General features: G+C 37.0%; 1 protein-coding gene across 4 annotated transcripts in view; it reads right to left on the reverse strand.

Annotated features, from left to right (window-relative positions):
* Positions 1-2,015: 2,015 nt before the first annotated feature.
* Positions 2,016-16,756, reverse strand: part of LOC105057643 (protein CHROMATIN REMODELING 5) — a 42,864-nt gene continuing 28,123 nt past the window's right edge. For 3 of the 4 annotated variants that reach the window (XM_010940309.4, XM_073248513.1, XM_029268245.2), the window contains 12 exons: positions 15,415-15,657; positions 15,111-15,221; positions 14,926-15,015; positions 14,633-14,815; positions 14,435-14,515; positions 14,019-14,261; positions 8,417-8,572; positions 8,131-8,308; positions 7,847-8,028; positions 3,766-4,110; positions 3,583-3,673; positions 2,426-3,112 (listed from right to left, as the gene is read on the reverse strand). In XM_010940309.4, coding sequence (XP_010938611.1) covers positions 2,637-3,112; positions 3,583-3,673; positions 3,766-4,110; positions 7,847-8,028; positions 8,131-8,308; positions 8,417-8,572; positions 14,019-14,261; positions 14,435-14,515; positions 14,633-14,815; positions 14,926-15,015; positions 15,111-15,221; positions 15,415-15,657 — 2,379 coding nt within the window. In that variant the 3' untranslated portion in view covers positions 2,426-2,636. Of the gene's footprint in view, positions 3,113-3,582; positions 3,674-3,765; positions 4,111-7,846; positions 8,029-8,130; positions 8,309-8,416; positions 8,573-14,018; positions 14,262-14,434; positions 14,516-14,632; positions 14,816-14,925; positions 15,016-15,110; positions 15,222-15,414; positions 15,658-16,756 lie in introns of all 4 variants that reach the window. The other variant, XM_010940308.4, reaches the window with a different exon arrangement.

A 16,756-nucleotide genomic window follows, 5' to 3' on the forward strand; every position in this document is an offset into this window, starting at 1 on the left:
TCTCTTGCCACCCACCCCATCTGGATTCGATGTTAAGAAGCTATTGTGACCACCCCCAATCACCAATAGTAGGTCCTTATTGGCACTAGTGATGGATAAGGAGGAGGCTAGGGTGGCACCACTCACAGCCGGCATAGGGGTCTTCACCTTCAGTGAGGGCGTCGAAGCAACAGGTGGCACCCCCCCTGATGCCCTAGTTTCCCCTCTTGATCGACCTTGAGCCTGAGCTCGATTCACAAGGCCTACATAAAGATGGACCCAGAGCTTAGGCTACAATCTACTTGGCATCCTAGGACTAGGTCAACCGAGCTAGACTCCTGGCCCACTTCAAAGAAAATCCATCCGCATCAGGCATATAGTGGTCCTGTGGGCTTGGGTTCTCATCCCGACCCACTTCCATATCAATATGATCCAAGCCAAACTTAGTGAGCACCTAGAACGCCAATCCAGACCTATCAGTTTGACTTGGCCCAGTACTGACTCACCCCTCTATTTCTCCGATGAGTGCCGGAGAGTGAATTTGGTCGGCTTGTGCCACCCGAGTCAGATGGCGAACCGAACGAACTCTCCCTCTGCCTTGGCGAGTTTGGATGGGAGGGAGACCAATTCGGGCCCCCTCAGCATAATAACAACCCTTCTTTAGCTTGACTAGTTCAAGTGGCTAATGAGTCTGGGTTAGACTTGGTTTTCTTCCTCAGCTTAATCACAATCCTAGCTTGCTGTGACTATTGGATCCTTGAAATCGCCACCCACAGTCTGAGCCACGATCATTGCATTGTCACCAACCAAATCCCCTTCCACAACCATGTGGAGGCAAAAAATTCTCTGACCAACCATATTGGTATCTGAGGGCTAAACATATTCTTATAGACGAATGGTTGACAGAAAATCCCCTTACTCTCATGGATCGAAACCCTTGGCTTCAAGGGTTCCAATGAGTTGAGCTCCATCCAAAGCCTCACAAAGCCGATTCTTCAATACTGATCAATGAACTCATCCATAGCCACTGGTTTGTCTGTCTCTGAAAATATCCTTAGCAAAGTCTCTGGTCGTCAGGATTCCATCGACAACCCAAGCAAACAGATCCAATTTACCGTCCTTTGGATCACATTGACACCATGAAGTGTGGGCTCCATAGATAGGAGTTGGTTGGCAACGAACCATAGGCCACTATTGAGAATCTCTTTACAATCTACCTCCGATCGGAATCGGATGAGATGGTGGTCCTTAGCCAACAACAAAAACTCCGAATCATACTTTGTGATCCACTCCATCGAGACTCTTTGGCCAAAACTCCACACAATTATCAAGAGATTTTTTGATTATTTCCTCAATTCCTCTCTCTCCTTCAGAAACTTGAGGACCTTCATAAAATATTTCTGCAGCTGCTCCACCTCATTTGACGTGATCTTGCGCACCATCCAACGGGACTACCTTAACGGCCTCTGCGCCATTCAAGCCCATTACTTCTCTCCTCTATCGGACTCTGATGAAGACCAACCACCGTCGCTCGATCCCTTCCCTTTATCAACCATCAGAAGATCAGTACATCACCCTTAGCTCCGATAAAGGCCCAGATTACTGCAAGATTATCGGCACAATCACACTCAAGCACACTAATCTTGATCTTTCCGGGCTTGCAATTTGCTAGTTCAACATTATTGACTCTCTTTCCTTGAAAAAAATTAAAAAAAAAATAATCCCCCAAATTTTCCAAAATCCAAACATTATCCCATTCCTTGGAAAATGCGAAATTGCAAAACAATGGCATTCTTCGCCCCTGGAAGGAGGAAAAAAAAAAATGTTGAGCTTCCGACGTACCCCTGAATAAGATACGGTCTCCTATAATACACGACATGGTGATATATCTTTCCCAGATCAACTCAGCACCACACCCGAAATAAAAGAACATAATAGGCCAGTGCAAGGCATAGAATCGGTCCTCTTAGCATCGCCTGTGATTCAAATGACTGACATTCAAAAATAGAAAGAAAAAAAATTTGAATAACAACTCCTTCAAGGAGGAATAAATTATGAACAATACTTCATTTCTTGAGCAGAGGGGGCATATCAGTTCGACCAACAGATCGATAACATTCTACAAAATGATACACTTGTAAACCGAAAAGGTCAACCGGCTATACAACTTTATCACAGTATATGGTTGGAGCGCTAACATTGTCATCAACTAAAAATCAACTAAATTTTTAACTTATAGGATCTGTTCAGTAATATATTCCATTATACATGTATGGACACAATTTTGTTGATGTAAAAAACATTCTTGAATATTCACCAGCTACTAAAACATTCATGCTGGTGTATGGATTACCGAACTCACCCCATCAAAATTTTTGAAGACTTCTCTTTGCCTCTCGCAAGCAGCTGGCTTTCGTCAGAAGAATCCATGCATGAATCTCTCTCACATTAGATTTTCTCCACATGGAACAGCAGTTTCAGGCCGGTGAATAAGATCATAAAATGGGATCGGCAAACCTTTATTTTCTCGAGAAAAAAATTTGAGTAAATTTAACAGCAAGGTGGCAAACACCTGGTGAAAGCAGCTTCGCCTTCTCATACAACAAAACATCATCTTTCATGGTGACGGACTGTTACACTTCTGAACTGTGACCCTGTCATGGGGGAAAACGGCCAGGATGTGCCCTACTGGGTCTTTCATTGCCAAATCGCCTTGTCTCTACTGGGCCGCAACCAAGAATCCCGGCAGAATTGCTCGGTTCAGGTATCCGGTTCCCATTGCTTATGAGCTGTTGATAGGGGGCCTGGGTTTGGAGCTGGTTATCCATGTCTGTTCTTCTCCGACGTTTCCATGCTTCTGACTTTCCTGAGGTGTGATTCCTATGAAATGCTTCTGAAGGTTGGGATGGAAACTGGTAAGGTCTTGGCCTTTTACGCAAATTATTGTTGAACGGGAGGCATTGACTTGTATCAATGTCTCTGTCAGTGGCGCCTGAAGCAGAACTATTGACATGGGGGAGTCCTACACCCGCTACAGCGTGCTCCTCTTTAAGCTTTGAATAGATCTCATATAGCTTTTCACCACTCAGATTGGAATAAGTGGAGACATAATTCCACAACCTCATTGTCATTCCTGTAACGTAACAAATTTTTCTATATCGCTTAAAATATTGAATAATGAAAGATAGCTTAGTAATTCCTAAATAGATGAGGGCCGAGAGAGAGAGAGAGAGAGAGATCTTCTAACAAATTCCAGGTCATTACAAGTACACTGGAGCAGTCACCTAAAGAGCAAATGAACATGGTATGCAAAAACACTTAATTGTCATGCAACGTTTATGATAAAAATCTACTAAAGCAGGAAGCACGCAAACCACTCGTTAACAGCCAAGGATAATTCATTGGAATAAAAAACATGCTGCCATCCTGGTTAAAGCATGAAGCAAGGTATATTTTTCTGCTTTCAATAAAAAACACCAAAGAAGAAGAATCCTATGCTGCAATAGGTAATATCTCTACAGACTTCATAAGGAAACAACTCATTATGCATTAAATGACACTGATATAACAGTTTCATGAGATTGACAAGAAAAAAGAGCTCACGGGTTTGTTTATATGATACTTCATGCTGTTGAACAATCTTGTCAATCTTTCTTCCAATAAGCTGGAGGTATTTTCTAATTCTAGCAAGGACCTGAAGATAAGTACATGGAAGAAATGAATTATAACAGCAAAATATTCCAAAAAACTGACAAAAGAAGCAAAAAACAAAAATATAGGACCAACCTTTTCCTTGGGAAGATCTAAACTGGTAGTCTGCAACCTTTGTAGACGTTTCAAGGTTTGCTCTTCCTCCTCCATGACATCTGCACACCATTCCATCCACTTTTCCTCCTTAAACTGCTGATACCTTTCTTGCTCAGACTCTGATATTTCACCTTCTTCTTTGACCTGGGGTTCTACTTTCTGGCATCTCTGAAGACGGTCTTTGTTTGCTCTAGGATTCAGTTTAGGCAACTTAGAGGTTGCATTTCTTGGTCGACTATTTAATGTTCTTGATACATTTTCTAATTCAGTCTTGGCAATCTTACGAGAACCTTTAGAGCCCTTTCTGTTAGCACTAGCAAATTCCTAGAAAAAGAGGGCATGTTTAGCGAAAGTATTACAGCAGAGGAATCAAGTACACTCCAAATGCATGCATACAATCTATGAAACATGGACACTAATACATCAGAGTAAGATACATAAAGGTGAATCTGCAGCAGGTTTAAATTTATCAAAAAATGTACATGCAATGCTAACCGAACACATCATTGTACCACAATAACAGCATATACATTTGATAGTCAGGTTTTACTATGTAGGCATGGGTATTTCCATCATGCATTTATGTTTTATGTATCAAACAGGAAGAGCAGGTAGGTCTTCTGGACCACTCAAATACAGAAAGATCAGTATCACAACAGCTCAACAACCAAGCATGACAAGGTTCATGCCCATGGATGAAATGGGTTAATATATTTTTACTGGTGCACTGATTTGTGTACCTTAAGTCACTATCAGAGGTGCCTGAAACTATGTGGCCATCACCAGCAGATATATAATGATGGTGAAAGAGGGAGAATAAAAACTCCTTAAAATTTTCAATAACCTAGGATTGGCTTTTAAAGGGTTTTATTAGAAATGTACAATTCATACTAATGTGAACAGAAATAACAAATATTAGAGCTAGACTAAAGCAAACAAGTTATCAAGATCAACTTCCTAGGTTGCATGATTCAAGAAAGCTCAAAGTAACCAATGTAGAATAGAACCAGAATTACACTTACTGTTAACCTTTTGTCATGACCGAGCTTGGCTCTATGGATCATTTGCCAAAACATGTTATCAAGATCAAGTTCCTAGGTAGAAGGATTCTAGCAAGTTGAAAGTCAAACCAATCTAGAATAGAACCAGAATTTCACTTATTATTGATCTTTTGGTCACAACTATGAGCTTCGTTCAATGAATTATTGGCCAAGCATTCTGTACCTTAGTATTTCCAACTATGTTACTATTGGTTCCCCTCTTACATCCTTAAAGTATTCCTTTCTTGCTACAGGCCACTCAGATCTTCACCTATATATGCCCATGCCATCTCAATCAATTCTTCACAAATTGTCCTTAATATGCGCAGTCCCTACAACTCTAATACAATGATTTCGTACTCCATGCTTCATAGCTGTACCATCTATTCATTTCGATATTCTTATTTTCTACTATGTTCAACTTGTTTCATCGGAACCTTATTAATGCCCAGTGCCCACCATTCTAAGCCATACAACATTGCAAACCTTATTGTCATTCTATAAACATCACCATTAAGTTGCCAACATATGCGTCAATAAACCAGCTCTAATTCTATTACACGTCTTCTATTGTTTTGTATAATCGATCTCAAATGTCAAGACTGGTTAATTTACAGTTTACGGCATGCTGTGATCATCTATCTAGACTGATATCTCATCATGTTCTTTTCCTATATTCACTAAAATTGCAATCTGTATGCTCTCTTTTAACATAAGCCCTTATGAAACTAAAGAATGATTAAATGTTATAAAATGCAGCAACAACCAAAATATTTGGTTTCAGCCAAGCCCAACCAAAACTAAATATTGCCATAGTAATTTCAGTCGTTTTGGATTAATCAACCATGGGCTGCCTTCGGCAAATTCCAAGGATCCAGATTATTTTACCTGGAACTAACTGAAACTGAGCAAGGGGTCAAATTTGATGGATAATTTATTTTCAGTAAAATTTCTGATTCCATTTTTCTTTCTTCTAAATAAGTATGCATGATAAATATGGTTGCTTGCATTTTTTTCAAAACTGAACTAGCACTTTTGTATTATTCTTAAGAATATCCGTAAACATTCTGGTTTAGGGTTCCCAGTTTTCAGGAGCAAATTTTTTGACCACTTATATATCTTGTTCATATGATTTAAAAAAACAAATTGGAACTATTATCCTTTTCATTAGCATACAATTGAATAATATGGGTTTCTTGCATGTTTTAACACGCATAAAGCAAATATCATGTTATGTTTCATATCCAAGTTTGAGAAACAAATCAATGCATAAAATTGAAAAACATCTTTGAATGTTTACTCTAGTGAAAAAATGATAAGAATATTATGATCTCTTAAATTTTACAAAGCATACATAGACATTTACATATTAATGTACACAAGATTCTCCCCGTCTAATATATTGTACTTTGCCATGAGTATAACTTAATTCTTTTTACTTCTGGAGGTTCCATAGAAGCGGGCCTTGGGAAAACAGCAAGGTTGCTCCAGTGTGACCTAGGTGTCACAGGTTAAAACAACAAAAGATAAGGCTGAATAAATCTAAACCCTACCCCACAGTGCTGGGAGCCTCGTGCATAGGGACACCCCCTTTTTCCATTTTTGGATGCTGTATCCTAAATTATTTCTTTGAATGTTCCAAGCCCCAAACAATACAAAAAATCATGACAAAAGAGTACTCTTTAATTTTTTTTTTAAAAAAAAAGAAAATTGGTGGATGGCCAAACTGTTGAAATGAAGCCAAAACAACTAAAACAGCCAAATTTAAAACTTGTTCAGCCTTGTTGAGCCAAGACCAAAACCAAAATTTCAAACCATGATATATTTAATTTTATACCTTCTTGGTCGTGACTTAAAATCCATGGTTTACCAAAAGAGTGAATGTTGACACAAGATATCATGGGTACAAAACTACAAGCATGACACAAAGGGTGAAGTGGTGAAAGACGTGTCTGGTGTTGCTTAACAAAAGTACTTTTGTAACTTCTAAAAGTAAAAAGGCATTTCTTGAAAAGTGTAGCTATTTGGTAACACCATTTTAAAGGTGGTTCTACAAGAAGTAGAAGTGTAAAAAAAAAAAAAAGGTGCCTTTAGGAGAAGCTAGAAAAACTTACTCCTAAGTTCTTCTTCCGCAGGCTTGCTCCTTATCCTAAAAATATGATAACCCGATGCATAAAAGGTAGTTTTACAAATGTAATTACCAAATATATCAAAATTGACAATTTTTCAAGAAATTTAAATGAGTTGATTTCTTGAGAGTGCCTTTTTAAACAGTAGAAGCAATACCAACCAAAGCCTTAGACACATATCTAATCCTGAAACTAGTACAAAGTCCATGAGACATGATATATGAATGATGAGATTCCTCCAAATGACCATTTCGATAGGTCATTTCATGCTCCAACTTTCAACCTACTTGGATATGTTCATAGGCCATAGCCACGTAACAAACAATTATCAGCCATCTGCAATAAATGCTTGGAATGGTTACCTAACCACTGTTAACAGATGAACCATGGGCATAATGGTCCCATTCAAGAAAATGACATCAAGCAAACAAAATGACCTGTAATGGGTCTGTCTAGGATTCTCTGCAATTTACTGGTTTATATGTGAAATTACAGCACAATAACTATAAGGACTTGAAACAAGCTGGAAGAAATTCAATAGTTCATTAGTGAAAATGTAGTAAATTACATCACAACAGATTAATCTGGGTGAAGTTTCAGAATTATAGACAGGCATCGAGCTTTAGATAGGCCATACAATCACATAAGCAAATAGCTACAACTCCTACAAGTACCATGAATGACATAACAGGAACATCTTGATGTGAAGAAGAAAGTTATGAAGAAACACCTCTACTAATGAAACTCAGTAATACAACAAATGAAGTAAACAACTAGCACAATTATCTAAAGATGCAGAAAGTGAAGAATAAACTGCACCGTTGCTAAAAATGCAAGTCATTTCCATACAAGAGAAAAATTATAGTCATGTTAGATTTAAGAATGACATACCTTTGCTAGAAGAGCACTAGCCCGATTATCTAAGTTAGGAGCACGGGGTAAAAAGGTTTCCCTTTCCCCAAGAGTTGCTGGAGCAATTTTCCTCGTAAGACCCAGCCTAGGATCTAATCTTATCTTTTCCCAATTTCCATATCCATGATAGTGTATTCCAAGAAGCAATCTTGCATCATCAACTGATGAAATTTTGAACAGAAATATAAATGTTCATCAGTATAAGTGAATAACAATCAGGATTTACCTAAATAATTAGCATTTAATTGGGAGTCAAGATTTGCCTGAATTCCAACCACAGCTTTTGGACCACTGTGGACTTTTATGTTGCGTTATCAAACGAAATTGAGCAACTGGATCTTTGTAACGTGCAATGCGTTTTGCTAGAAGCTGAAGCTCTTCTACACGATCTAATACTTCATATGCCTTTACAGGTACACCAAAAAAATCCAATAGAGTTCCCTGCAGATAAGACCAGAATAGCAAACTAAATAAACTGGCGGTGCAACCAGTTATCCATCTCATATATATAAAAAAAAATAATGCATCACATCATATTATGTGACAAACCTTAACGTCCATATTTCCTCCTCTAACTGCTTCTTGACAACCATCAATCAACAACTCAAACAGCTCAATTTGAGCCTCAGGAGGAGTTGTTTCAATAATACCACCAACCTCAGCCACAATTAAGTCAATTTGGCTTGAGTTTCCAAACCTCTTGACCTAAGAAGAAAAAACTTAAGAATAAGGATGACGAAAGAAAGAGAATATTTATGATTAAAAAAAATAAAGAAGACATAGTAACTGTGAATTCCCTAATCACAAAAACAGTAAGATGCTGAAAGAAAGATTATTTGTTGGTTTCAATGCCCAATCAGACTAGGGCTCTGGTAAGAAGATCAAACCGGAAGCTGTTTGAAGCATCAATGATGACCTTAAATTCTAGCTCATTTATCCCATGACTAAATCATGAAAAATGAACTAATAAAAAAAAAAAAAGCTGACTTTTTGACATAAATATACTACACAAAAGCAGAAAGGGCTAAATCAGTTGAAAATATGCATCCAAGAAAGTTGAAAATTCATTTGAGAGGATGATCAACAAATAACATATAGGATATGTAAGACCATACTCCTCACACCATACTTTGAATAAACACATATGAAGATGGATATAACCAGATCAAATAGTAACATCAACAGGGTAAAAATTCCAGGATAAATGAATCACAGAGAATCAAGGGACAACATATTTAGTATGGTAAGGTAGATGGAGCATCCATGAGACTCAGTTGTCCAACGATCAACACTAACAGTGAGCAATGTTAAGAAAGAAGGGGTGTCAAGCAACACATTTGGACTCTAGGTTTCAGGCATTCAGCCAGAACTTCTTGACTTCTACTAATAATGTAAGAAACAGTTATGAAGATCATCAGATCTGGGACAACCGTAGAAAACAAATACATAATATAAAGATAAGATTGTTGCATCTAGACTCAATATCTGCATCAGAATTCCATAAGCATTTAAGTTTGCATACGTACTTAGATTACAGGATCTAACATTGTACATGAACCTATAGCAAAACATTTCAATAAGTAGCTAGCATTCAAAGTTACTACCCCATAATGTTTGCCAAAAAGTGTAGCATATTCTCTTTTTTTTAGAATACCCAGAACATAGCATATACAAAAACATATTCAACACAAAAGTTTGGAATTTTACTGCACAAAGAACAACTATTTGAAGAAAAAAAAAAATCGATGAATATAAGATTCATCCAGAGTACTCCATTGTTAAAGAAGAGAAAAAAGCCTAATGTGCATCTCTCAGAAGACGTAACATGAAAATCATAAACATCAACCGAGCTCCCTTATGAAGCATACGCCTCATGCTATAGAAAGCCTTGCCCACACTTTCGGCTATGACTCAAAGAAAAAGTCTTCAGTATGTTTTTCCAAACCATCATACTTTTCTTAGAGACCCGTGCTCCTCTTACTCAACAGGCACAATGTAAACACATTAACCTCACATAATGCACAAACTTCATAAATTTTGTGCAGAAATGAAGCAGACATTGACCATGAAGCTAGGTAAATTGGAGTAAAAGAAAAAGATCAAAGAATCTCCCTCTCTCACACACTGAGCTGGGTTAGAACCATTGACAACAATAACACTTTGCTCTCATCCAAGTTTTTAAAAACCAACCTGTACTAGCTGTCACAGGGCATACCATACGAATCTGGTATCATACCAGAATGGTACAGGGGCTTGGTGCACTCCAGCACTAATATATCGAACAGCTGATGTGTCAACTCCAGCAGTGTTTCATGTGTTGATACGGGGCATATCATACCAACCTGTCCTGTATTATGCTATCAATAAAGGATCAGCACCAATCCTTTAAAGATTGCTCTCATCTGTCGTCAACATAGACTGCACATAAATTCCAAGACTCTCCCTCTCTCTCAAATCATACTCATTGGATTCTTTTTCATTCCTTAATGTAACACCTTCCTTACTCTTACGAGTTATCACAAATGTGCAACCCTCTGCAAGAGACCTCAATTGTTCACTGATATACTTCCGAGTCCCACCTATCAAATCACCTCTGAAACATGCCCAACAGCTTGTTATAACTTGAAGCATCGACAAAGACATAAAGAAGATAACAGGACAAGTTGCACTCACCTCAGAAACAAGGATGTAGCAAGAACTAATATCTGATTGGTGTTTTAAAGGGCAGCCATGTATGCAGATGGTCAGGTGACCTTTGTATGGAAATGCAAATGTGAGTGCATAGGTTGTAGGGATCTTTAAATATTTTAAAAAAATAAATACATAAATAATAATAGCCAAAATAATATCAGCAACATTAATAACTAGGAATAACTACTACTTGCAACATAGTACCTGATACATACAGCAATAATTATAATATTCTCAACAAATGAACATCATCAATAATACTTGCATCAAGGTTTTAAATCCCATAAAACAAGACTATCCCAGTTCTCCCATGGAATAGGATGCATCGTCGTTCCACCTCATCCCAACACTTAGGACAGGAGATGTCTCAAGACATGCCAATTGGGATGCTATGACAATAGCGGGATAGTCCTATCCCAATACATAGAATGGTACCCCATCCCAGTGTCCCATGGGACCTCCCACCGGGACTTGGATCCTTGACTTGCACCTGACATCGCCATAACCCAAATCCAGCCACCAACCAACTGAACCTGTGCCACACCTACACAGCCGGATAATGCTAAGTGGGAACTCTATTCAGCCCCATATACAACCCGGCCAAATATAGTAACCACCTATAGAAAGTGGTGTGATCAAGGGACCACATCCACATATATTGCTGCATCCACCGCTGTTCTTGGATACTAATCATTACTAACATGAATTCACAAAGGAAAAAAAATGATTTCCTAGCAAAACAGTACATAAAATAAACCATGTGAAGAAATTCACACCAACAACTGAATTGAGACATGCTATATTGTCTAGATATTGGTTATGGGTGGTTTATGACAACATGCAGAACAATGGAAAAGGAGCTCAGTTGTCCAAAACTACTAAAATACAATTCGAAAACTAGACATTTATAAGTTTTCTCCCCTGCATGTATCATCCAAAATCTGACATTGTGTATTTCCCCTCTAAATGTACAAAGTGCATACATGTAGCTGCAATGAATTTCATATATTAATGTCTCTCAAAGTTCACCTGTCATATCTGAACAGCAGAACATCATTACTAAGACCTAAACATTGAACTTACCAATTATTATACCCATCAAAAAAACTCGAACATCCTGCTGTGCCACACAGAAATACATACAAACTGCTAGCTCAGTTGAGGGGTTATTTGGCACTTTAACCTTTCCCAAATTTCGTTAACAAAGTAGCAATGAACAAGATTGGATAGTAGGGCTATGCGACACGCACTAAAAGAAAACAAAAGGCATGCATGTAAATTTCTAACTTTAGATTGGCAAAATATGCAATAAGCCCAAATTTTGTTAAAAAAGTAGCAATGAACAAGATTTGATAGTAGGGCTATGTGACACGCACTAAAAGAAAAAAAAGGCATGCATGTAAATTTCTAACTTTAGATTGGCAAAATATGCAATAAGCCCAAGGATCAAGACCTAGTACCAGCATCTCTCCTGGTCTGGTCCAGGTTTCATATAGGACCAGGATGCTCGCATCCCAACACTCAATACAGGTCAGCATCTCAAAACTTACTAGGATTCCTCTAAAAACCTTTTTCATTTTTTTAGTTATTTATTTTCATTTCTTTTGATGAATTTTAAGATCTTTTTAGCCTCTTAAGTGGGCTTTTTAAGTTTTTTCAATAAATAGAGCATCGAGGCACCCATTGCTAGGTTTTTAAATTTTATTATTTTAATGAACTTTTTATTTTTTTTAACCTAATAGTGAAAACACGCAATAAAACAAAATTATTTTTTAGTATTTGAACAATTAATTTAATCCAACAATAACATAATTTATCAAATTAAAATATACATTCAAGAAATCTATGATATTAAAGGTTAGTCCTTGCCTACAACATACATAAATTTCATGCTAAACAAAACTTTGGCATAATTCTCCATTATTTTCTCAATTTTCAGCCAAATAAATGGCAAAAAAAGGAAGTGTGATAACCTTACCAGAGACCATGATCCAATGTTGAGAAGGCTATATGTATGACCTCCTCTCCTTTCTCTCTCTCCCCACCCCCACCCCCACCTTTTGACCTTTTCCTTCTCTAAGCTCTCCCCCTTGACTAATCCACAAGAAAAGAAAGCCAATAAAAGCTCTATTCTCTATGCATAGGGCTTGGATGTCCCACCAGTTACTACCAAACCAGTAGATCCCATCCAATACCAACCAAGACAACCAGGACGTCCCAATTCTTTAGCAAATAGGTGTCTCAATGTTCTTCCATATAGGACTTGTTTGGTTGACGGAAAGTAGAGGGGGGAAGAGGTAGTTCCTGGAAAGCGGAGAGGGGGTCTCTTGTTTAGTTGGAATTTCAAAAAGAGAGAGTGGAAAAAGCTCTTCCCGAGAAGTCACTTTTCATATTTCATGGAAAATGAAAATCCATGGGGGAGGAGGGTTTTGGCACTTCGGATGAAAAGTGATGGTACTTTTTTCTTTTTCAAAATATCCCTTTTAGATCAACGGCTAAGGTTTCACAAAATATCAATGGATGGTGAGGATAAAATACTGAATAGTAATATAATATTATATTAGTATTATCCTAATATTTATATAAATATAATATTATTATATTTATTATATTTTAATATTATTTTAATATTTACACTAATATAATATTTTTATTAATATTAATATAATATTTATATTAATATATTGATATTTACATTAATATAATATTATATTTATATTTATATTAATAAATTTATTATATTAAATATTAATATTATATTAATATATATTATATTATATTAACATAATAAATTATTATAGTCTAATGTTATAATATAATATTTATATTTATATAAAGTTAAGGAGCAAAAAATATATGGTCTTATATCTATGAAGGATATAGTAGGCATTTTACACAATTTTTCCAAGAAAATGGAAGCTTAACCAAACATAAGCTACTCTATAATAAGTCACTTTCTCGTGATCAACCAAACATGCTAGAATTCTATTCCTAGAAAGTAACTTCCTAGAAAATAACTTTCCAAAAAGTTACTGTCTGGGAAGAAAAATTCTTCCCGCGAACCAAACAAGTCCATAATGTATTCTAATGTGAAATGGTACGGTATGAATGGAATGCACCACTGTTATAGATGTTTAGAGACGAATAAACCTAATATTGACGAGAAGGGGCATGGGGATTGTGGAGCACTGAAAGATAAAGGGATTGGGGAGGGTGAATGATGAATGGACACAAAAATTCCAATATCTTTAACGTATATGTCAATATACATCCATGTAAAGACAAGGACATTATGAGTTTATGACATGCATATGCAATCAACATTATCACATATAGAACATGCACATCAAATTGCTGCATATATTCAAAGTGGCATTATTTGAAATGATCTAACAAGTAACTGAGTACTATAGATGTTTAGAGACGAATTAAGGATTTCTAAAAGAAAGCAACACATTACCGCACGAACAAAATGCGAAGCATCTTTCTTTGATAGATTTCCAAAGGACCAGTCTCTTACTTGAGCAGCTGCTCCCTCAATCAATGGCAATGAACACACTGAAGCATCTGCAGCTTTGCTCGAACGCTTCTGAGCTTTTTCTCGAGGCTCGACAGACCTCTTTTTTCGCTTCATACTTTTCTCAGCTTTGTTATTTTCAGCATAGCTCCTGGTATTTCTTGCAGCACGTGGTGCTAATGCTTCCTGCAACATGCACAAGATGAAGATGATATGAATAAGTTCAATTCCTACTGGAACATGGAGAATAGCAGACAGTTCAACAAAGATCGCCCCATGATCGATTTACTAATTAAAGAATTAAAGATCAACAACAACCACAAGATACATTATATATCAGTTAAGGCATAAGTTCATACATCAGCTTGTTCCACAGCTTCCGGTTGTATCAACCGGCTCCAAAATGTCCCATCATCTTCAGCACTGCAGAAATTGGCAACCTGTAAAGCAATAAAAGAAGCAAAAGTAGCATATAAGCAACTAATAGTGCAATGTTCAATAACAAGCCTGACAAAGAAAACATTCAGAAACTCTGGTGTTTCATATTAACTAATTACCTTGAAAGCACTTAACAGTTCATTTCCTGGCTCCCCATCAGCAACCTTAGATTCAACTTTCTCAGCTCTCGCCAGAATTTCATCAATATCCATACTTTCAAGTTGTTTTTTGCTCTCTTCATCATTCTTATCTTCCTTAAACAATTCCTCTGCTCCAAACCTCAATATTGCAGAAAGTTCATTCTGCAGCAAAGGAAGTGCATGAATGAAAATTTTGATTAATTCCCCATTAACTCTTGTGTGTGTGAGAGATTTGTCAAACTGTTAAATGGACAGGCATGATTTTTATTCACCTTGTCAAACATAGAACTGCCTTTCTTTGTTTCTTTCTTCTCGAGCCTGCCCTCTGCATTTAGCTTCTGAATAACCAGGTGATCTAAAACCTGTAACGAAAAATAGTAAATTCTAAAGCTTACGTGCACACTTAATTTCGTGCAAACTTGATACTGGAAAAAAAAAGGTAAGAAGACAGTATTACCATCTTTTTCTTAGCACGCTCCAAGATATCCTCCTCCACACTTTTGCTAGTAACAAACCGGTAGATGTTGACAACTTCTTGTTGTCCTATCCGATGTGCTCTACTCATTGCCTATAAACATTAAACTAATGGTCCATTAACAGGGCTGCAGAATGTCAACATGCTGCATAAATATCTCAAGCACATCATACAAATTGCAGTTAATTGACTGGCAAAAATCTGCCTATGTGAAATAAATGAAAAAGTTAATAACAAGGAACAAAGTATTCAATTAAACAAAATGTGACGCCATCACACTTCAAACCTGCAAGTCATTTTGAGGATTCCAGTCTGAGTCAAATATTATAACAGTATCTGCAGTAGCAAGATTAATGCCCAGCCCACCAGCACGTGTTGAAAGAAGGAAGCAGAAATCATCACTTCCAGGTGCATTGAAATGTTCCATGGCCTGCTGGCGCAGATCAGCCCTTGTACTACCATCAAGCCTCTGAAATTGGAATCCTCTAAGCGATAAATACTCCGCAAGTATGTCCAACATCCTAACCATCTGCATGTCAGGCAAGACAGATAACATGTACATCTCTTTTTTTGTATTTTACTCTTCAACAAATAAAACTACAGTCACTGTACATTAAATAGATAGAAATTTTAGTTGACTCCAAGAAAATGCCCTCAGGCTAAAGAGTGGCCATTTGGCTATGCTAGGAAAAGGGTCACCTAAATTAGAAAAGGACACACTTAGGCATATTATCCAATTTGTTTTCATAGTATCAGTATTCAGTACTATGACAAAATGTTCTGATAACTTTGCGAGTTCATCTGCCACACTGCTATAAACCTACAAAATGCTCCAACTACCTTAAAAGGCTCTGCCAATCATCCTCCAGCATCTAGACTTGGCACCATTAAGGTCATTGTTTTGTAATGCCCTCTGCAAGTCGTAACTGGCTATGACCGAAGGACGAGGATCAAACTATACACCTTTATCTCTCTTTCCTCAAGGCTCTCAACATCAACAATAATATCTAGCACATGTTACTCCCAAAAAACAATTAGTATTAAAAATCCCAGTATATCTTTGAAGTATCCATAGAATGCCAGAGCTAGGACCAGAGTTACTAATGAAATTACACATCTCATTTATTTTATTGCCACAGATTTAATAATGGGCAATATCTACAATTATGCAAAACTCTGTGAAACACACAATTCAATCCTCAGACAATGCAGAACACCAGGGCATTACTAATAGAGCGTCCAAATGATAATGAACGTCGACTTTCTGAAAAATAACTACTTGTCATTAGACATTTGCAAAAGAAACTAAAGCGATGAAGTAAAACAAGGGTGCAATTATTGCACAATTTTTAGTAATTAAACTTTTTGTTAGTGATTGTCATCAGGATCCAAGCAGCCCATAGTGGTTATAGCCTGCTTTGGATTACTTGGGTAGATAATAATAGTAAAATCAGCATTCCAACATAAAGGTCACAGAAAATACTAACCACCGGTTCATATGTAATGCAAATTTGTTTCAATAGGAAAATTAAAACAAAAAAGAAGTAACACAATACCTCAAGTCGTACCACATTTACAAACAAATTGCAAAGTATAGAGCTCTTGTTTGCAAAGTACAGACAATGAAC

Source organism: Elaeis guineensis, chromosome 14, assembly GCF_000442705.2.
Source record: "Elaeis guineensis isolate ETL-2024a chromosome 14, EG11, whole genome shotgun sequence".
Lineage (NCBI taxonomy): Eukaryota > Viridiplantae > Streptophyta > Magnoliopsida > Arecales > Arecaceae > Elaeis > Elaeis guineensis.